The sequence below is a fragment of the Ranitomeya imitator genome, chromosome 4, assembly GCF_032444005.1.
Source record: "Ranitomeya imitator isolate aRanImi1 chromosome 4, aRanImi1.pri, whole genome shotgun sequence".
In the NCBI taxonomy this organism is placed as follows: Eukaryota; Metazoa; Chordata; class Amphibia; order Anura; family Dendrobatidae; genus Ranitomeya; species Ranitomeya imitator.
Genome location: NC_091285.1, coordinates 449,741,867 through 449,764,016, shown reverse-complemented (window position 1 = coordinate 449,764,016; position 22,150 = coordinate 449,741,867). Strand labels below are relative to the sequence as shown.

Here is a 22,150-nt window from a genome sequence, read left to right as displayed (position 1 = left end):
CAGAGAGGATATCAATTTCTAATTAGGGCTTTAGGGCCTAAGGATGACACAGATAAAGGAGACCCCTCGGAGCACAAGAGGTGCTAACAAGCAGCGGCTCTCCCCCTGCTAGACTGCTGGCTTCCATGGTCACTACGTTTAATACTACACATCCCTTGTAATTATTGCAGAGGAAATGGTCCAGTCGTGCAAAAACAGGCAGATCACTATGGCTGCATCCATATTAAAAAGGTATGTCTGTGGTGAGAAAACAGAATCTCCAATCAAATGTATTTAAAAAAAAAAAATCTGAATCCTCTTGGGAATACGAATGGGGAATGGCATAGTGACTGCGCTACTTCCCTGCAGCAAGGATGACTTGGAAAAACGTGTACCCCCACTTCCCTTTGCATGTACTAGTATTACGCCAATGTGAGTTTTAACAATGGAGAACCTCGACTCGGCAAGTTGTTGCAGGTCAAACTGCTTAGCTCACATTTCCGTGGTTTTAATTTGATGTGTTGTAAATCTGCGACTATGCATTTAGTGTACAGCTATGTTTTGCTCTCAAAAGATTATGGATGAAAAAAAAAAAACTAAACAAAAAAAACAAACAAACAATGGAGAACCTCATAAAGACAATCCCTGCCCATGTGAAAATACCATGTTTAGATCTTATGTGGAAATCCGTTCAAATAAATCACAATTTTTTTTTTTATTAGAATAATTTGATCTAAGTGAATTTTTTTTTAAAGAACAGAAAAATGCCAATGCCCCCTGCAGATGAGTCTAGCTCCACTCGCTTTCCCCGGACCCATCACTTAGGATGTGGCCATGGAAGCTGCCTTCGGAAATGGCGAGAACATTTGCCGAGATGTTCTGCACTCACCAGAGGCACATTGTAGAAATTAGTGACATTTTGGATAAAGGGATGGGATAAAGTAAAAGGAAAATAAGAGTACACTTTATAGATGCACTTTTTAGATTACATTGAAAAATACTATAAAACCAGCAATTTTGATCTATAGTAAAAATAAAGGAGAACATAACTAAGACCTTGCGATTAGATAAAGCAATTCAGCTTGGCCTGCCGGCCTTTCCATTCCTTAGCGTTCCTTACAGATAAGTCTCCTGATACCTACCGTCCGGTTACACAGACCCAAACTAGGTTTTTGTATATAGGTATAATGGCAATCAAATCTTCGGGTGAATTCTACACATGCCCCAGGAGGTGTAATAGGGATTTTCACAGAAAGAATATGCAACTTTTAAATAAATTTGCAGCTTAGGGCTTGTTCAAAAGAACATATTATATGGATGAGTGCTGTCAAAGTAAAAAGTCAGATGGCACACTGGCCAACATCATTGACTAGAGCTGTTAAGATTTTTTTTTTTTTTTTTTTTTTTTAACTACACAAGAAACAAGTGTCCGTATAAAGAAAAAAAAAAAGTCAGCACCATTCTTTTCTGTATTTTGGATGAGACCCACATATTTGAGTCTATGAGTGTGCAAAAACAAACAAAAAAAAAAAAACGATACAAGTCAACTGTTTAGAAACCGACACTGCCATTATTAACACAGGACTCAAATACATTAGAAAAAGTTGTAGAAATACTGATACCAAAAATAGGTAAATACGGACACACAAGAGGGCATACAGATGACAATACATATGAAAATCATCCGTTTTCTGGATGAAAAGCAGACGTCTTTCATACGCTCTTCTGATGCCATCCTTATTTTGAGGTTATTGAGATGATCAGAAGGACTCTGCTTAGTTTTAGCAACTACTCATATCAGTTCTATTATTTGGTCACTAGATGGCGCTACAGTGCTATTTAAGTTTGTTTTTTACACCCACATGGTTGAAAAATACATAGGATGTTCTTGCTAAATACATAAAATACATTAAAAGGACTACTATGTAAAAAAATCAACTGAGAGTATTCATTAAATGAGCACTTAGAAATAGGCCAACAGTGTTTTCATTTATGGACTTTCAGTTCTCACAGTAAGCCTGACGTATTATCATATGACCTTTGGACTGATGCTTATGGAGTTAAGGAAATACAGAATGAAAAATAAAAAGGGCAGCATGATTCAAGAATTTATACAGGGAAGATACTTTAGGATAAAAATAATCACTGAACAAATGCAATATCTTAATGTAATATTGTAACAAATTAAAAAGAGTTAATTTGCAGTAAAACATCAAAATCTTGTACAACAATCAAAAAAGTACATGTTGCTAAAGCTAATCCCTTAGTCCAAAAGTAAGGAAGCTCACCTGGTTTCTCAGGGGCTGGGTCTGCGACGGTCGCTCCCGGTGGGCATGGCTGTCCCTCGTTATCGCAGAGGTTCCAGAATCTACATGGATGGATCCCACAGGAGTAGGCTGCAGGAGGAAAAGTACAGATTACTTGACAATAAAAAGGGAGTCATTCATGAACTTTAAATTTAATTAAAGAGAACGTGTCGTCTGATTGATTCTGCTCAAACCGCAGGCAGCATGCCCCAAAGGCCGGGGTCACACTTGCGAGTGTGATGTGAGAAACTCGCGCATCAATACCCGGCACTGCCGCCGGCACTCGGGACCGGAGTGTGCGACTGCATAGAAATACATGGCGCATAGAAATACATGCAGCCGCATGCTCCGGTCGCAGTGCCGGGTATTGATGCGCGAGTTTCTCACAGCACACTCCAGTGTTGTCTGGCTGGGAATTATAGCTGGGCACTAATCTAGTGGCCAGCGTCTCCCAACTCCGCTCCAGATGAATGACAGGTTTCTCCCTAAGCACGCACATGGGAGAGAACTGTCCATCTCCCGGTGTGGGGAGAAGCCAAGGGCAGCGCCGGGCTACACTCTTCCCTGGCTATGCTTCTCGGCAGGATTTTCAACCTATATTTTCTCTTTAGTGCCAGAGCATTTCAAAGAAAAATATATCTGGCTTAAATCGTGTCGTGTAGCCACTCTCTAACCACTAGGTTGGTCCAACAAGCTATTAAACTGCACATTGTTATTATTTAATAAAAACTAAATAAAAATGCAGAAGCGGTGTATGACAAGGTTAGTACACCCCATAAGTTATGTGTTGTTCTACATCAGAGGTTGCATTTACCCAACTGAAGACCTTCTGAGGACCAGAATTGTTCTTTGTTTTTTTTTTTACAAAACCTAACACGTAAAACCATAGCATTCAGTGTTCTTTGTTTTATTCCATGACTGTATGCCTTTATTTGCTGTTATTAATGGAAACCCACTGCAACACTGCACATGGGCAGCACGGTGGCGCAGTGGTTAGCACTGCAGCCTTGCAGCACTGGAGTCCTGGGTTCTAATCCCACCCAGGACAACATCTGCAAAGAGTTTGTATGTTCTCTCCGTGTTTGCGTGGGTTTCCTCCGGGCACTCCGGTTTACTCCCACATTCCAAAGACATACTGATAGGGAATGTAGATTGTGAGCCCCGACGGGGACAGCGATGATAATGTGTGCAACCTGTAAAGCGCTGCGGAATATGTTAGAGCTATATAAAAATAAAGATTATTATTATTATTATTATTATTAAAACTGCTTCCAATATGCCAGTGTATGGCGCCTGATTATACCACATACGAGGACTAAACTACAAGTAGCTGCACTCCCAATGAGGAACAGGCCATCAGGGAATTGTCACACGCACATCTCTACACAAGTCAACAAGGGGCGATCCCAACGTTCCTCCTTAATGCTGAAGGACAATACTTTTTGCATGGCATTAGAAATGATCAAAAAGATTTGCCGGACAATGGTCCAGTGGCCACGTCAGTAGGTAGCTGAGGCTGCTGGACCTGCAAACCTCCACCTACCTGCCAGCATCCCCAACACCTCATTTGCTAACTAGGCCTGGCGTTGGTTCAGCATTGTGGTGTGACGCATGCCTGACATAGCGCAGGACCTACTAATCCAAAGAGGTGCTGGGGATGCTAGAAGGTCGCAGGGTCCTGGTCCAGCAGCCATGGACTTCCAACGCAGCCACTGGACCAGGGTCCTGCAGATCTTTTTGATAAAGAAGTGTGCCCACTAGAGTGTAACATAAATGACACCATAAACATTTAAGGTCCTGTCCATATCAGATTTAAGTCCGACAACAAGGCAGATTTTAAAAGAACTTGACGGGTAACTACTCTCAATTGTTTTGTTACTTTAGGCGCTAAACGTCTGACATTGATATCTAGCAGCGGCTTAATCCACTCTCCTCATTGAAGACAAGAATGGCTGGCAAAGTGTAGTGTTGGTCTTTGTGGGGGAGTCAGGAGATAGACGTTGGCTCTTCGAGAGGCCAACCACCAAGCCAAGTTGTATGAGCAGCTTTAGAAACCTCTTCATCTGTGTCTAGAATCAGGCAGGTTTTGTGAGTTCTCACTATGAGAAATGATGAAAGGACCCAATTACTTACAATTGGCCTGCCAACCCAGTCGTAAACATAGTCAAAAGTGTATCCTTTCCGTTCGAATAGCTCGGAAAATAGTGTCCGCAAGTAATCATAATCTGGCTTCTCAAAGAAATCCAATCTTCTTACGTATCTTAAGTAAGTTGCCATCTCCTCTGAAGAGAGCAAAAACAACAATTACAATGTGTGGTCTTCAGCGCTACCTAACAGGGCCATTAACGAAGCCCTACTTGAAACTTTCTTTTTTCTCCACAAAACAGGTGTATGTGCGGATGTCGAGTACTGGCTGAGTGTTTACATTAGCACCAGTCATCTCCAGTATCCAGCACCACGCCAGTCCTCTTCTCAGTGACATCGCCGCTCTTCAGACCCTCCGGGTCACACTGCGTTCTGAGGGACTTTTACAATGTAAGTCTAGAAAGCATCATAATGAAGCTCCATAGGCTTACATTGTAAAAGACGCCCGGCTCACGCATAGGGAAATCCAGGGAGTCTGAAGTGCAGTGAAGTCAGTGAGAAGAGAAGCAGAATGGTGCTGGATACTGGAAAAGATGACGGAAGGGTGAGTATATTAAAACACAAAAACTTAATGGGAGTGAGTCTTTAAAGGGTTGGATGGTCAAAAAAGATAAGTCTGCAGTTACTCTATGTGACTGCAGACTTATCAGCGCACTGTGCGCTGCAGGGACTCGCCGGTTTCAGACCGGGGAATGGAGGGTATGTATGAGTTATACTTACCCCGGCATGTGGGCGCATCCTCCATAGACTTATATTGAGCCGAGGCTGCGCCTCATCTAGTGACACAGCCGGCCAGTGGGTGTGGGTGACTGCAGGGCGCATCCTCACTCTATACCAGTGTATGGGGAACAAAGCTGCGCCCACTGGCCGGGGATATGTATAACTCATATGTACTCACCGGTCCCCAGTCTGAAACAGGTGAATCCCTGCAGCGGACAATGCATGCCCTGAAGGGGGATTCCTAATAATGTGCAGCTACACAGTGACTTCAGACTTATCTGTTTTGACCGGACAACCCCTTTAATATGCATGGTCTGTCCATCGCAGCAGGTGAATGTGAGCCATTATCCATTCGTACATAAATGCCATCAGTTATCACAAAGAAATCTGATTTTATACATGTTTCGAGATCAGTTCATGACTTTTTTCCTAGGTTTCATTTATACACTGGGCAATCCGAGGATTATACTGAATCTACAGCCCTGGACATATGCAATATTCATTTGCAGAATTCACTTTGAGGATTAGTTCACACAAGTGTATTTCCAGTTCAAGTGCTGTCCATGGAAAAAAACAAAAAAAAAAAACAACAAGGGCTAAGACCAATTTTATTTAATTGGGGTGTTAGAATGGATTTTTTTCCCCACTGGCTGACTCTGCATGTGAAAAAAAAGCACAAGAAAAAAAAATAACAGCCTGCACTAGTTATTTCTGCATGTCCGGTCATAATGGCCCATTCAAGTTTATGGGTGTGCAGAAAAAAAAACATCTCATACTGAACATCAGTTTTGCATCTGTTTTCTTATGGATACCTTACAATTCTTAACATAAGAAACTGTAAGTGGTCTTGAAATAATCTTGTAAATTATTAATAAGAGCTGCTGTAAAACAATAAACATGAATGCTCTGATTTGAGGACATTGCCTTAATCTGTTCCCGAGAAGTTGCATTACTCAGCAGGTAGCCAGCATGTAGGGACGTGATGCTCCTACCTGGGAAATTCTCACAGAGGACTTCTACGGGAGTGTTACGTTTTGTGTCTCCGATCTTCTGGTAGCGCTCCTTAAGTGTATCCGCCTGCAAGTGTCAAAGGGTAATATATAATGAAAAAGGCAAAAATGTATTACACAAAAGAAAAAAAAAATGTTCAGATGCATAGGCAAATTTGGTTCAAATTCAGTTTTGCTAACTGGAAGAGCAAAAAAACTAAAATAACCTGCACAATATATAAACACAAACAGGAATTGGTCATGTAGGCACTTCTCCCCATTTTTTTTTTTTCGGGGGGAGGGAGGGGAATCTGATATTTGTGTCATGAGAAATCTAGTGTAGAACCCACGAGCCGATCAGACTACATTTGGGCTACACAGCCCCTTTCCCCCAGCCCGATTTACAAATGGATTTTATGTTACATTTCTCATGACCAGCACATTGGCTCTAAAAAGATAAAGAAAAAAAACATGCATTATTTCGTTCTGTAAAAAACATGCTCTGAGTTTCCATGATAAATACTCAGTACAAATATATTATGAGGTCTGTATTATGAAAAAAAAAAAATCCAACCGAAATATTCATCTTTTCTAACAAAGTCAGATGACTGCAGTGCCTCTTTATTTTGGGCTGTGACTCTACAGCATTTCAAAGAACACAGGGAACAATTCCAGTCGCCTCGGAATACATGAATAGAATCTGGAGAGTTGCCATAGGCTGACATTTAAAACATGTAGAACCTGACACATTCATAATGTTATCGTGCTATGGCACCTGTCGAGTGAAAACATGTTAGAGGTCACCGAAGACTGGAGAAAGCCAAGAATCGTTTCTAGATTCTCAATCATCGATCACAGATAAGTTAAAGGCAAACTGACACACTGACTTTCATGTCCAGAAACTCCCATCTAGCTGCATATATAGGGTTAATCTACAGGTAAATAGTATTGAAATGATGCCTTGCTTGCGTTATTAGAGCAGCGGCCACAGGTAGAAAATTATCTTACATCATCCCTGTAGCTGCGGGCGTACAGGTATTAGGGTGGTGCAGAAAGCGATTACAGTGATAGCTCAATACACCACGAGTTTCAGCTGTAATCACTACAAAAACGTCATGGAGCCAACCAAACAAATCTCTAGTCCTGCACATTACACAGGTGGTAGGGCATAGCGTAAGGATCATTTCTGTACATTACTTAACTATGGGCCTGGATGGGGATAATGGATTTTTTTATGTTAGGCAATGGTTGCGAGCCCCACAGTGTAGATGCACAACCCTATCTGTATGGGGGCCAATAACCATTTGGGATCCAATGTGTAGTAAATAATCACCATTGTGGGGGAAAGTTTACGCTTCGGCTTTGTCACCAGCAGTTGGTTTATATCTGCCACAGTAAATCTGCAGCCAAACCCACACGACAACTCGCTGCACATTTCCCACTTCTATCCGCACAGGATGTTTCTGCTGCGGATTATCCAAACTATTCCTCAAAGCATTTTAATGAAAATTATAGGAGCTGCAACAAAAAAGGTCTTACCTTTAGGCCTTGCCATGGAAGGCTTCCCCGTAAAAAATACATAAACATATGTCCCAAGGCCTCCAGGTCATCTCTTCGACTTTGCTCTTAGCAGGTAAAAGAAAAATTACATTTAGTTAAAAAACATATCGACGTTAACTGCACCGTACATTAAATAAAGCCGGGCGCCTCGACTGTAGTCATAAACTATTCAACATCCTAGCAGAACACTACGACCCTGCTGCTTTAGGATCCAATCAATAACCATAAAAAAAGCCATATTTTATAGGGTAAAGTTACACAGATGAGATTTCTACAGAGCAGATAAAGCACTTCCTTCCTACTAACATGTGGGACAGTGCATTATAGCCTGCCGGCAGGAGAGTTATTACATGTGGGACAGTATCATAGCCTGCCAGCAGGAGAGTTATTACATGTGGGACAGTATCATAGCCTGCCGGCAGGAGAGTTATTACATGTGGGACAGTATTATAGCATGCCGGCAGGAGAGTTATTACATGTGGGACAGTGTATCATAGCCTGCCGGCAGGAGAGTTATTACATGTGGGACAGTATTATAGCCTGCCAGCAGGAGAGTTATTACATGTGGGACAGTGCATTATAGCCTGCCGGCAGGAGAGTTATTGCATGTGGGACAGTGTATTATAGCCTGCCGGCAGGAGAGTTATTACATGTGGGACAATGTATTATAGCCTGTAGCAGGAGAGTTATTGCATGTGGGACAGTGCATTATAGCCTGCCGGCAGGAGAGTTATTACATGTGGGACAGTGCATTATAGCCTGTAGCAGGAGAGTTATTGCATGTGGGACAGTGCATTATAGCCTGCCGGCAGGAGAGTTATTACATGTGGGACAGTGCATTATAGCCTGCCGGCAGGAGAGTTATTACATGTGGGACAGTGCATTATAGCCTGCCGGCAGGAGAGTTATTACATGTGGGACAATGTATTATAGCCTGTTGGCAGGAGAGTTATTACATGTGGGACAGTGCATTATATCCTGCCGGCAGGAGAGTTATTACATGTGGGACAGTATTATAGCCTGCCAGCAGGAGAGTTATTACATGTGGGACAGTGCATTATAGCCTGCCGGCAGGAGAGTTATTGCATGTAGGACAGTGTATTATAACCTGCCGGCAGGAGAGTTATTACATGTGGGACAATGTATTATAGCCTGCCGGCAGGAGAGTTATTACATGTGAAAGAGTGCATTATAGCCTGCCGGCAGGAGAGTTATTACATGTGGGACAGTGCATTATAGCCTGCCGGCAGGAGAGTTATTGCATGTGGGACAGTGCATTATAGCCTGCCGGCAGGAGAGTTATTACATGTGGGACAGTGCATTATAGCCTGCCGGCAGGAGAGTTATTGCATGTGGGACAGTGCATTATAGCCTGCCGGCAGGAGAATTATTACATGTGGGACAGTATTATAGCCTGCCAGCAGGAGAGTTATTACATGTGGGACAGTGCATTATAGCCTGCCGGCAGGAGAGTTGTTGCATGTGGGACAGTGTATTATAGCCTGCCGGCAGGAGAGTTGTTACATGTGAAACAGTGTATTATAGCCTGCCGGCAGGAGAGTTATTACATGTGGGACAGTGCATTATAGCCTGCCGGCAGGAGAGTTATTACATGTGGGACAGTGCATTATAGCCTGCCGGCAGGAGAGTTATTACATGTGGGACAGTGCATTATAGCCTGCCGGCAGGAGAGTTATTACATGTGGGACAGTGTATTAAAGCCTGCCGGCAGGAGAGTTATTACATGTGGGACAGTGCATTATAGCCTGTCGGCAGGAGAGTTATTACATGTGGGACAGTATTATAGCCTGCCAGCAGGAGAGTTATTACATGTGGGACAGTGCATTATAGCCTGCCGGCAGGAGAGTTATTACATGTGGGACAGTGTATTATAGCCTGCCGGCAGGAGAGTTATTACATGTGAAACAGTGCATTATAGCCTGTCGGCAGGAGAGTTATTACATGTGGGACAGTATTATAGCCTGCCAGCAGGAGAGTTATTACATGTGGGACAGTGCATTATAGCCTGCCGGCAGGAGAGTTATTGCATGTGGGACAGTGTATTATAGCCTGCCGGCAGGAGAGTTATTACATGTGAAACAGTGTATTATAGCCTGCCGGCAGGAGAGTTATTCCATGTGGGACAGTGCATTATAGCCTGTAGCAGGAGAGTTATTGCATGTGGGACAGTGCATTATAGCCTGCCGGCAGGAGAGTTATTACATGTGGGACAGTGCATTATAGCCTGCCGGCAGGAGAGTTATTACATGTGGGACAGTGCATTATAGCCTGCCGGCAGGAGAGTTATTACATGTGGGACAATGTATTATAGCCTGTTGGCAGGAGAGTTATTACATGTGGGACAGTGCATTATATCCTGCCGGCAGGAGAGTTGTTACATGTGGGACAGTGTATTATAGCCTGTTGGCAGGAGAGTTATTACATGTGGGACAGTATTATAGCCTGCTAGCAGGAGAGTTATTACATGTGGGACAGTGTATCATAGCCTGCCGGCAGGAGAGTTATTGCATGTGGGACAGTGTATCATAGCCTGCCGGCAGGAGAGTTATTACATGTGGGACAGTATTATAGCCTGCTAGCAGGAGAGTTATTACATGTGGGACAGTGCATTATAGCCTGCCGGCAGGAGAGTTATTGCATGTGGGACAGTGTATTATAACCTGCCGGCAGGAGAGTTATTACATGTGGGACAATGTATTATAGCCTGCCGGCAGGAGAGTTATTACATGTGAAAGAGTGCATTATAGCCTGCCGGCAGGAGAGTTATTGCATGTTGGACAGTGCATTATAGCCTGCCGGCAGGAGAGTTATTACATGTGGGACAGTGCATTATAGCCTGCCGGCAGGAGAGTTATTACATGTGGGACAGTGCATTATAGCCTGCCGGCAGGAGAGTTATTACATGTGGGACAGTGCATTATAGCCTGCCGGCAGGAGAGTTATTACATGTGGGACAGTATTATAGCCTGCCAGCAGGAGAGTTATTACATGTGGGACAGTGCATTATAGCCTGCCGGCAGGAGAGTTATTGCATGTGGGACAGTGTATTATAGCCTGCCGGCAGGAGAGTTATTTCATGTGAAACAGTGTATTATAGCCTGCCGGCAGGAGAGTTATTACATGTGGGACAGTGCATTATAGCCTGCCGGCAGGAGAGTTATTACATGTGGGACAGTGCATTATAGCCTGCCGGCAGGAGAGTTATTACATGTGGGACAGTGCATTATAGCCTGCCGGCAGGAGAGTTATTACATGTGGGACAGTGCATTATAGCCTGCCGGCAGGAGAGTTATTACATGTGGGACAGTGTATTAAAGCCTGCCGGCAGGAGAGTTATTACATGTGGGACAGTGCATTATAGCCTGTCGGCAGGAGAGTTATTACATGTGGGACAGTGCATTATAGCCTGCCGGCAGGAGAGTCATTACATGTGGGACAGTGCATTATAGCCTGCCGGCAGGAGAGTTATTACATGTGGGACAGTGCATTATAGCCTGCCGGCAGGAGAGTTATTACATGTGGGACAGTGTATTAAAGCCTGCCGGCAGGAGAGTTATTACATGTGGGACAGTGCATTATAGCCTGTCGGCAGGAGAGTTATTACATGTGGGACAGTATTATAGCCTGCCAGCAGGAGAGTTATTACATGTGGGACAGTGCATTATAGCCTGCCGGCAGGAGAGTTATTACATGTGAAACAGTGTATTATAGCCTGCCGGCAGGAGAGTTATTCCATGTGGGACAGTGCATTATAGCCTGTAGCAGGAGAGTTATTGCATGTGGGACAGTGCATTATAGCCTGCCGGCAGGAGAGTTATTACATGTGGGACAGTGCATTATAGCCTGCCGGCAGGAGAGTTATTACATGTGGGACAGTGCATTATAGCCTGCCGGCAGGAGAGTTATTACATGTGGGACAATGTATTATAGCCTGTTGGCAGGAGAGTTATTACATGTGGGACAGTATCATAGCCTGCCGGCAGGAGAGTTATTACATGTGGGACAGTATTATAGCATGCCGGCAGGAGAGTTATTACATGTGGGACAGTGTATCATAGCCTGCCGGCAGGAGAGTTATTACATGTGGGACAGTATTATAGCCTGCCAGCAGGAGAGTTATTACATGTGGGACAGTGCATTATAGCCTGCCGGCAGGAGAGTTATTGCATGTGGGACAGTGTATTATAGCCTGCCGGCAGGAGAGTTATTACATGTGGGACAATGTATTATAGCCTGTAGCAGGAGAGTTATTGCATGTGGGACAGTGCATTATAGCCTGCCGGCAGGAGAGTTATTACATGTGGGACAGTGCATTATAGCCTGTAGCAGGAGAGTTATTGCATGTGGGACAGTGCATTATAGCCTGCCGGCAGGAGAGTTATTACATGTGGGACAGTGCATTATAGCCTGCCGGCAGGAGAGTTATTACATGTGGGACAGTGCATTATAGCCTGCCGGCAGGAGAGTTATTACATGTGGGACAATGTATTATAGCCTGTTGGCAGGAGAGTTATTACATGTGGGACAGTGCATTATATCCTGCCGGCAGGAGAGTTATTACATGTGGGACAGTATTATAGCCTGCCAGCAGGAGAGTTATTACATGTGGGACAGTGCATTATAGCCTGCCGGCAGGAGAGTTATTGCATGTAGGACAGTGTATTATAACCTGCCGGCAGGAGAGTTATTACATGTGGGACAATGTATTATAGCCTGCCGGCAGGAGAGTTATTACATGTGAAAGAGTGCATTATAGCCTGCCGGCAGGAGAGTTATTACATGTGGGACAGTGCATTATAGCCTGCCGGCAGGAGAGTTATTGCATGTGGGACAGTGCATTATAGCCTGCCGGCAGGAGAGTTATTACATGTGGGACAGTGCATTATAGCCTGCCGGCAGGAGAGTTATTGCATGTGGGACAGTGCATTATAGCCTGCCGGCAGGAGAATTATTACATGTGGGACAGTATTATAGCCTGCCAGCAGGAGAGTTATTACATGTGGGACAGTGCATTATAGCCTGCCGGCAGGAGAGTTGTTGCATGTGGGACAGTGTATTATAGCCTGCCGGCAGGAGAGTTGTTACATGTGAAACAGTGTATTATAGCCTGCCGGCAGGAGAGTTATTACATGTGGGACAGTGCATTATAGCCTGCCGGCAGGAGAGTTATTACATGTGGGACAGTGCATTATAGCCTGCCGGCAGGAGAGTTATTACATGTGGGACAGTGCATTATAGCCTGCCGGCAGGAGAGTTATTACATGTGGGACAGTGTATTAAAGCCTGCCGGCAGGAGAGTTATTACATGTGGGACAGTGCATTATAGCCTGTCGGCAGGAGAGTTATTACATGTGGGACAGTATTATAGCCTGCCAGCAGGAGAGTTATTACATGTGGGACAGTGCATTATAGCCTGCCGGCAGGAGAGTTATTGCATGTGGGACAGTGTATTATAGCCTGCCGGCAGGAGAGTTATTACATGTGAAACAGTGCATTATAGCCTGTCGGCAGGAGAGTTATTACATGTGGGACAGTATTATAGCCTGCCAGCAGGAGAGTTATTACATGTGGGACAGTGCATTATAGCCTGCCGGCAGGAGAGTTATTGCATGTGGGACAGTGTATTATAGCCTGCCGGCAGGAGAGTTATTACATGTGAAACAGTGTATTATAGCCTGCCGGCAGGAGAGTTATTCCATGTGGGACAGTGCATTATAGCCTGTAGCAGGAGAGTTATTGCATGTGGGACAGTGCATTATAGCCTGCCGGCAGGAGAGTTATTACATGTGGGACAGTGCATTATAGCCTGCCGGCAGGAAAGTTATTACATGTGGGACAGTGCATTATAGCCTGCCGGCAGGAGAGTTATTACATGTGGGACAATGTATTATAGCCTGTTGGCAGGAGAGTTATTACATGTGGGACAGTGCATTATATCCTGCCGGCAGGAGAGTTGTTACATGTGGGACAGTGTATTATAGCCTGTTGGCAGGAGAGTTATTACATGTGGGACAGTATTATAGCCTGCTAGCAGGAGAGTTATTACATGTGGGACAGTGTATCATAGCCTGCCGGCAGGAGAGTTATTGCATGTGGGACAGTGTATCATAGCCTGCCGGCAGGAGAGTTATTACATGTGGGACAGTATTATAGCCTGCTAGCAGGAGAGTTATTACATGTGGGACAGTGCATTATAGCCTGCCGGCAGGAGAGTTATTGCATGTGGGACAGTGTATTATAACCTGCCGGCAGGAGAGTTATTACATGTGGGACAATGTATTATAGCCTGCCGGCAGGAGAGTTATTACATGTGAAAGAGTGCATTATAGCCTGCCGGCAGGAGAGTTATTGCATGTTGGACAGTGCATTATAGCCTGCCGGCAGGAGAGTTATTACATGTGGGACAGTGCATTATAGCCTGCCGGCAGGAGAGTTATTACATGTGGGACAGTGCATTATAGCCTGCCGGCAGGAGAGTTATTACATGTGGGACAGTGCATTATAGCCTGCCGGCAGGAGAGTTATTACATGTGGGACAGTATTATAGCCTGCCAGCAGGAGAGTTATTACATGTGGGACAGTGCATTATAGCCTGCCGGCAGGAGAGTTATTGCATGTGGGACAGTGTATTATAGCCTGCCGGCAGGAGAGTTATTTCATGTGAAACAGTGTATTATAGCCTGCCGGCAGGAGAGTTATTACATGTGGGACAGTGCATTATAGCCTGCTGGCAGGAGAGTTATTACATGTGGGACAGTGCATTATAGCCTGCCGGCAGGAGAGTTATTACATGTGGGACAGTGCATTATAGCCTGCCGGCAGGAGAGTTATTACATGTGGGACAGTGCATTATAGCCTGCCGGCAGGAGAGTTATTACATGTGGGACAGTGTATTAAAGCCTGCCGGCAGGAGAGTTATTACATGTGGGACAGTGCATTATAGCCTGTCGGCAGGAGAGTTATTACATGTGGGACAGTGCATTATAGCCTGCCGGCAGGAGAGTCATTACATGTGGGACAGTGCATTATAGCCTGCCGGCAGGAGAGTTATTACATGTGGGACAGTGCATTATAGCCTGCCGGCAGGAGAGTTATTACATGTGGGACAGTGTATTAAAGCCTGCCGGCAGGAGAGTTATTACATGTGGGACAGTGCATTATAGCCTGTCGGCAGGAGAGTTATTACATGTGGGACAGTATTATAGCCTGCCAGCAGGAGAGTTATTACATGTGGGACAGTGCATTATAGCCTGCCGGCAGGAGAGTTATTACATGTGAAACAGTGTATTATAGCCTGCCGGCAGGAGAGTTATTCCATGTGGGACAGTGCATTATAGCCTGTAGCAGGAGAGTTATTGCATGTGGGACAGTGCATTATAGCCTGCCGGCAGGAGAGTTATTACATGTGGGACAGTGCATTATAGCCTGCCGGCAGGAGAGTTATTACATGTGGGACAGTGCATTATAGCCTGCCGGCAGGAGAGTTATTACATGTGGGACAATGTATTATAGCCTGTTGGCAGGAGAGTTATTACATGTGGGACAGTGCATTATATCCTGCCGGCAGGAGAATTGTTACATGTGGGACAGTGCATTATAGCCTGTTGGCAGGAGAGTTATTACATGTGGGACAGTATTATAGCCTGCTAGCAGGAGAGTTATTACATGTGGGACAGTATCATAGCCTGCCGGCAGGAGAGTTATTGCATGTGGGACAGTATTATAGCATGCTGGCAGGAGAGTTATTACATGTGGGACAGTGTATCATAGCCTGCCGGCAGGAGAGTTATTACATGTGGGACAGTATTATAGCCTGCCAGCAGGAGAGTTATTACATGTGGGACAGTGCATTATAGCCTGCCGGCAGGAGAGTTATTGCATGTGGGACAGTGTATTATAACCTGCCGGCAGGAGAGTTATTACATGTGGGACAATGTATTATAGCCTGCCGGCAGGAGAGTTATTACATGTGAAAGAGTGCATTATAGCCTGCCGGCAGGAGAGTTATTGCATGTTGGACAGTGCATTATAGCCTGCCGGCAGGAGAGTTATTACATGTGGGACAGTGCATTATAGCCTGCCGGCAGGAGAGTTATTACATGTGGGACAGTGCATTATAGCCTGCCGGCAGGAGAGTTATTGCATGTGGGACAGTGTATTATAACCTGCCGGCAGGAGAGTTATTACATGTGGGACAATGTATTATAGCCTGCCGGCAGGAGAGTTATTACATGTGAAAGAGTGCATTATAGCCTGCCGGCAGGAGAGTTATTGCATGTTGGACAGTGCATTATAGCCTGCCGGCAGGAGAGTTATTACATGTGGGACAGTGCATTATAGCCTGCCGGCAGGAGAGTTATTACATGTGGGACAGTATTATAGCCTGCCAGCAGGAGAGTTATTACATGTGGGACAGTGCATTATAGCCTGCCGGCAGGAGAGTTATTGCATGTGGGACAGTGTATTATAGCCTGCCGGCAGGAGAGTTATTTCATGTGAAACAGTGTATTATAGCCTGCCGGCAGGAGAGGTATTACATGTGGGACAGTGCATTATAGCCTGCCGGCAGGAGAGTTATTACATGTGGGACAGTGCATTATAGCCTGCCGGCAGGAGAGTTATTACATGTGGGACAGTGCATTATAGCCTGCCGGCAGGAGAGTTATTACATGTGGGACAGTGCATTATAGCCTGCCGGCAGGAGAGTTATTACATGTGGGACAGTGCATTATAGCCTGCCGGCAGGAGAGTTCTTACATGTGGGACAGTGCATTATAGCCTGCCGGCAGGAGAGTTATTACATGTGGGACAGTGCATTATAGCCTGCCGGCAGGAGAGTTATTACATGTGGGACAGTGCATTATAGCCTGCCGGCAGGAGAGTTATTACATGTGGGACAGTGTATTAAAGCCTGCCGGCAGGAGAGTTCTTACATGTGGGACAGTGCATTATAGCCTGCCGGCAGGAGAGTTATTACATGTGGGACAGTGCATTATAGCCTGTCGGCAGGAGAGTTATTACATGTGGGACAGTGCATTATAGCCTGCCGGCAGGAGAGTCATTACATGTGGGACAGTGCATTATAGCCTGCCGGCAGGAGAGTTATTACATGTGGGACAGTGCATTATAGCCTGCCGGCAGGAGAGTTATTACATGTGGGACAGTGTATTAAAGCCTGCCGGCAGGAGAGTTATTACATGTGGGACAGTGCATTATAGCCTGTCGGCAGGAGAGTTATTACATGTGGGACAGTATTATAGCCTGCCAGCAGGAGAGTTATTACATGTGGGACAGTGCATTATAGCCTGCCGGCAGGAGAGTTATTACATGTGAAACAGTGTATTATAGCCTGCCGGCAGGAGAGTTATTCCATGTGGGACAGTGCATTATAGCCTGTAGCAGGAGAGTTATTGCATGTGGGACAGTGCATTATAGCCTGCCGGCAGGAGAGTTATTACATGTGGGACAGTGCATTATAGCCTGCCGGCAGGAGAGTTATTACATGTGGGACAGTGCATTATAGCCTGCCGGCAGGAGAGTTATTACATGTGGGACAATGTATTATAGCCTGTTGGCAGGAGAGTTATTACATGTGGGACAGTGCATTATATCCTGCCGGCAGGAGAATTGTTACATGTGGGACAGTGCATTATAGCCTGTTGGCAGGAGAGTTATTACATGTGGGACAGTATTATAGCCTGCTAGCAGGAGAGTTATTACATGTGGGACAGTATCATAGCCTGCCGGCAGGAGAGTTATTGCATGTGGGACAGTATTATAGCATGCTGGCAGGAGAGTTATTACATGTGGGACAGTGTATCATAGCCTGCCGGCAGGAGAGTTATTACATGTGGGACAGTATTATAGCCTGCCAGCAGGAGAGTTATTACATGTGGGACAGTGCATTATAGCCTGCCGGCAGGAGAGTTATTGCATGTGGGACAGTGTATTATAACCTGCCGGCAGGAGAGTTATTACATGTGGGACAATGTATTATAGCCTGCCGGCAGGAGAGTTATTACATGTGAAAGAGTGCATTATAGCCTGCCGGCAGGAGAGTTATTGCATGTTGGACAGTGCATTATAGCCTGCCGGCAGGAGAGTTATTACATGTGGGACAGTGCATTATAGCCTGCCGGCAGGAGAGTTATTACATGTGGGACAGTGCATTATAGCCTGCCGGCAGGAGAGTTATTGCATGTGGGACAGTGTATTATAACCTGCCGGCAGGAGAGTTATTACATGTGGGACAATGTATTATAGCCTGCCGGCAGGAGAGTTATTACATGTGAAAGAGTGCATTATAGCCTGCCGGCAGGAGAGTTATTGCATGTTGGACAGTGCATTATAGCCTGCCGGCAGGAGAGTTATTACATGTGGGACAGTGCATTATAGCCTGCCGGCAGGAGAGTTATTACATGTGGGACAGTATTATAGCCTGCCAGCAGGAGAGTTATTACATGTGGGACAGTGCATTATAGCCTGCCGGCAGGAGAGTTATTGCATGTGGGACAGTGTATTATAGCCTGCCGGCAGGAGAGTTATTTCATGTGAAACAGTGTATTATAGCCTGCCGGCAGGAGAGGTATTACATGTGGGACAGTGCATTATAGCCTGCCGGCAGGAGAGTTATTACATGTGGGACAGTGCATTATAGCCTGCCGGCAGGAGAGTTATTACATGTGGGACAGTGCATTATAGCCTGCCGGCAGGAGAGTTATTACATGTGGGACAGTGCATTATAGCCTGCCGGCAGGAGAGTTATTACATGTGGGACAGTGCATTATAGCCTGCCGGCAGGAGAGTTCTTACATGTGGGACAGTGCATTATAGCCTGCCGGCAGGAGAGTTATTACATGTGGGACAGTGCATTATAGCCTGCCGGCAGGAGAGTTATTACATGTGGGACAGTGCATTATAGCCTGCCGGCAGGAGAGTTATTACATGTGGGACAGTGCATTATAGCCTGCCGGCAGGAGAGTTATTACATGTGGGACAGTGTATTAAAGCCTGCCGGCAGGAGAGTTATTACATGTGGGACAGTGTATTAAAGCCTGCCGGCAGGAGAGTTCTTACATGTGGGACAGTGTATTAAAGCCTGCCGGCAGGAGAGTTCTTACATGTGGGACAGTGCATTATAGCCTGCCGGCAGGAGAGTTATTACATGTGGGACAGTGTATTAAAGCCTGCCGGCAGGAGAGTTCTTACATGTGGGACAGTGCATTATAGCCTGCCGGCAGGAGAGTTATTACATGTGGGCCTGGCAGGACTCTGCCCCTTCATGCACTGACGACTATACGGCCGGCATATGCCAGAGAGACCCACTTTATAGATGGATCTATGTAAATGCAAATGTGTGGAGGCGAGAAGAACGCAGAGCATGGATATAATAACATTTTACACTGGAGTTGCCATAGAAATCATGCCATTATGCAATGTTCCTGTACAGAGTGTCAAACTGCTAGCAACAGAGAATAATAAGAGGTTTAACAATGCAATCTCCATAACCAACAGCCAATCACAGCCTCACACTATAATCAATGGCTAATGCTTATTAACAGCCGCCATAGAACCTCACAGACTGCAGAGGAGACTAGAAGCCGGGAGAAGACCACTGCTCCGAGCCTAAAGACCCATATGGGACGGCAGCCATGCCTTCACCGAAAAACCACAGTGCCAAGCGTTCGGGAAGGTTACATATGGGACGGCTGTCCACTACATTCTATAACACCCCCACTGTTTTAAACTTTGTACAGAAGTATTTTCGTAAATGCCTCTTGTTGCCATCTGTGCCTGTGAGAGGCGCTATTATCTGACCGCTCACAGGCACCACGTGACCCCGGCTGCAGCCGACAACCGCTAATGTCACACCAAGTTCCAGAATCCCTTGCATCCCCCGGATGTGACCCAGTCGCGTGCACCCCTCCTGAGTGACTGGTCAGTGGGTGAAGTGTCACCGCACGTCACAGCCCAGTACCCAGGGCACGCTTGTGGCTAATGAAAGCAGAGGAGAAAGGGAGAGCGCCCTGTACAAGGTTTAAATCACTGGGGGCATTTTAGTATGAGGTGGACAACCCCTTTAATGAAGTCGCTGGACTTTTTTTGTTAGACCTTTTTTCCCTTAAATTTCTATGATAAATAATAAAATGCATGAAAAATCTTCACTGCCATCTCTAAATTTCTATTGCTTATTTAAGGGTGGACTCTTATAGTAAAAGCTCAGAAAAGGTAGAATATTTTGATTCATGGGATTGGATTAGATTAGAAAGTGCTCACCAAAAAGACTAATACCATTAAAAATTACTTTTATTAGAATGTTATTAAACGACCAACAAAACATAAAACGCCTACCAGGCAACAAAACGTAAATGGACACACAGTAGTAGGAGGGGAAGGGGGCTGGGTGTAACTCACCCAGCGGAGGATGGCACCCCTGCTCGCCCGGATATCCCCAGGAGTAACTTGTAGGACCAGACTTAACACAATAAATGCAAGACACCCGTTAGCAGACCAATGATACGTATTCGGGCCTGGACGAGCGCTCCAACATAAATAAGGGACTGTGGTGGGACTTTATATAAAAGCAGCCAACGATCAAATGCCAACCAAACAAGAAGAATGTACTACCAGGTCCAAAAACCACATCACAATTATAAAATTGTCCAAAGAAAAGATACTTGATTTACCTTTTTGGTTTTAAAGCAGGTGGAGAGATGTTAACGATAACTCACCATCTGGAATCCCTATTAAAGGGGTCTCTTCCTTGCTGCAGAGGTTGGCACCCTAAATAGAACGCAAGTGGCACCCCCGCTCACCGAAGACTCTCCCTCACTGACCCTTAAATCATTCCCTACAAGAAGTGCCTACACAAGGGGTACCAGAGAGGTGGAGAGGTGGAACATTGGGATGTCCCTTGTTGGAACTGATCAGGAATTGATTTCATTCCTCAGAAACCAATTTAAAGAGAATCTGGAGTTAAAGGATCACGAGACTCCAGAAATTGATCAGCAAAAAAAAGGTGCTCCAATACACATTATAATCACAACTTTATCAAAAAGCAAGCAAAAATATAGCAGCTCGATGTGTTCATATCTTTTGAAGGCTTGGTTCTAGTGCCCAATAGCATGTCACTAAACACCAACCACTGCCCAAGTGAAGCACCCAAACCGGGATCAAGCAAGAAGCAGTACGCACAAAATAGTCAACTACTGCACCATGCCCAAAGTAGATCAAAAAATATAAAACTAACAATATTGATAGACTTATCTGAACTCAATCATTGACATGATTTCAGCCTGGACTCATGTAGTATCTGCACTAAAAATGCATTAAATGTCTGCGTAAAATCCAATCCAAAAACCACAAAAAATAGGCAGATTGCTATTGTGTGTTCGGTGTATACATCTACAGAAAAAAAAACACCGTTTACATTACATGGGAACAAGACCTAAGAGTTCCTGCAGATCAGATGCATATTCAGGAAAACTTATACACAATGTGCATGTAAAGGGAATCTGTCAGCAGGCTTATGATATGTAATCCGACAGCAGCATGAGGTAGGGACAGAGACCTGGAATCCAGCGATGCATTACTTAGTTTACCAGGTGCAGCTTTTATGATCGAGTCATAGTTTTCAGTGCTGCAGATCTAGCAGGGCTCAGCTACACCACAGCTTTCTGTATAGTGACAGCAAGCTGCTGATCAGTGTCGGGGCGTGGTTGGACTAGGATGCACGAGGCCAGTTGTCCTGTAATGATAATGTCCTGCTGTTAAAACACTGATTGTATTGAAATAGCAACACAAAGCTCAGTAAGTGACACATTGCTGGAATTGGGGTCTCTTCCACTACATTACGGTGCTCTCAGATAACACAACAAAAAACTAAAAACCTGGCAATAGATTCAGAACTCTGTTGTTCCCCATAGACTGGGGAAAGACATATTAAAGTAACACTAGAAAATGCTGTGTCAAATCCACACTAAAAAAAACAAACAGAACAAATTGCTAGAGCATATTTTGTCGCTAGACATCTGTGTAAACCGTGGTAAGAAAAATGCAGAGTTTACGAAAATGGAACACGGCCTTAAGGAAATATTATAAACTTCCATCACTTCCAGTACTGCTCACGACAGGACCATAAAGGTGCCAAATTTGTTGATAAGAGACAGGACTACAAGCACAGATCTTAAACATTGTGCAGTATCAATCTTATGGAAATATTGGGAGAATGTATAACTGATTAGTAAATAACCTTAATTTGGTGAGTAGAAGATTAGAACAGCACATATTGTTCCCATGACAAGGGTCAGATTAGCTCTTTTCCCCCCATGTAACGTGAACACTTATGATGATTAAATAAAGACCAAAGCTCTTCCTCACTGGGCAGTGAGACAAGTGCAGCAGTTGTCCAAAAAACACCAAACGTTTTGC

The 22,150-nt window shown here is 45.0% G+C and overlaps 1 protein-coding gene across 3 annotated transcripts in view; it reads right to left on the bottom strand.

Annotated features, from left to right (window-relative positions):
- Positions 1–22,150, bottom strand: part of CSNK1G1 (casein kinase 1 gamma 1) — an 88,853-nt gene that overhangs the window by 8,923 nt on the left and 57,780 nt on the right. For all 3 annotated transcript variants that reach the window (XM_069765734.1, XM_069765736.1, XM_069765735.1), the window contains 4 exons: positions 7,679–7,764; positions 6,143–6,227; positions 4,419–4,567; positions 2,268–2,375 (listed from right to left, as the gene is read on the bottom strand). In XM_069765734.1, coding sequence (XP_069621835.1) covers positions 2,268–2,375; positions 4,419–4,567; positions 6,143–6,227; positions 7,679–7,764 — 428 coding nt within the window. The remainder of the gene's footprint in view (positions 1–2,267; positions 2,376–4,418; positions 4,568–6,142; positions 6,228–7,678; positions 7,765–22,150) is intronic.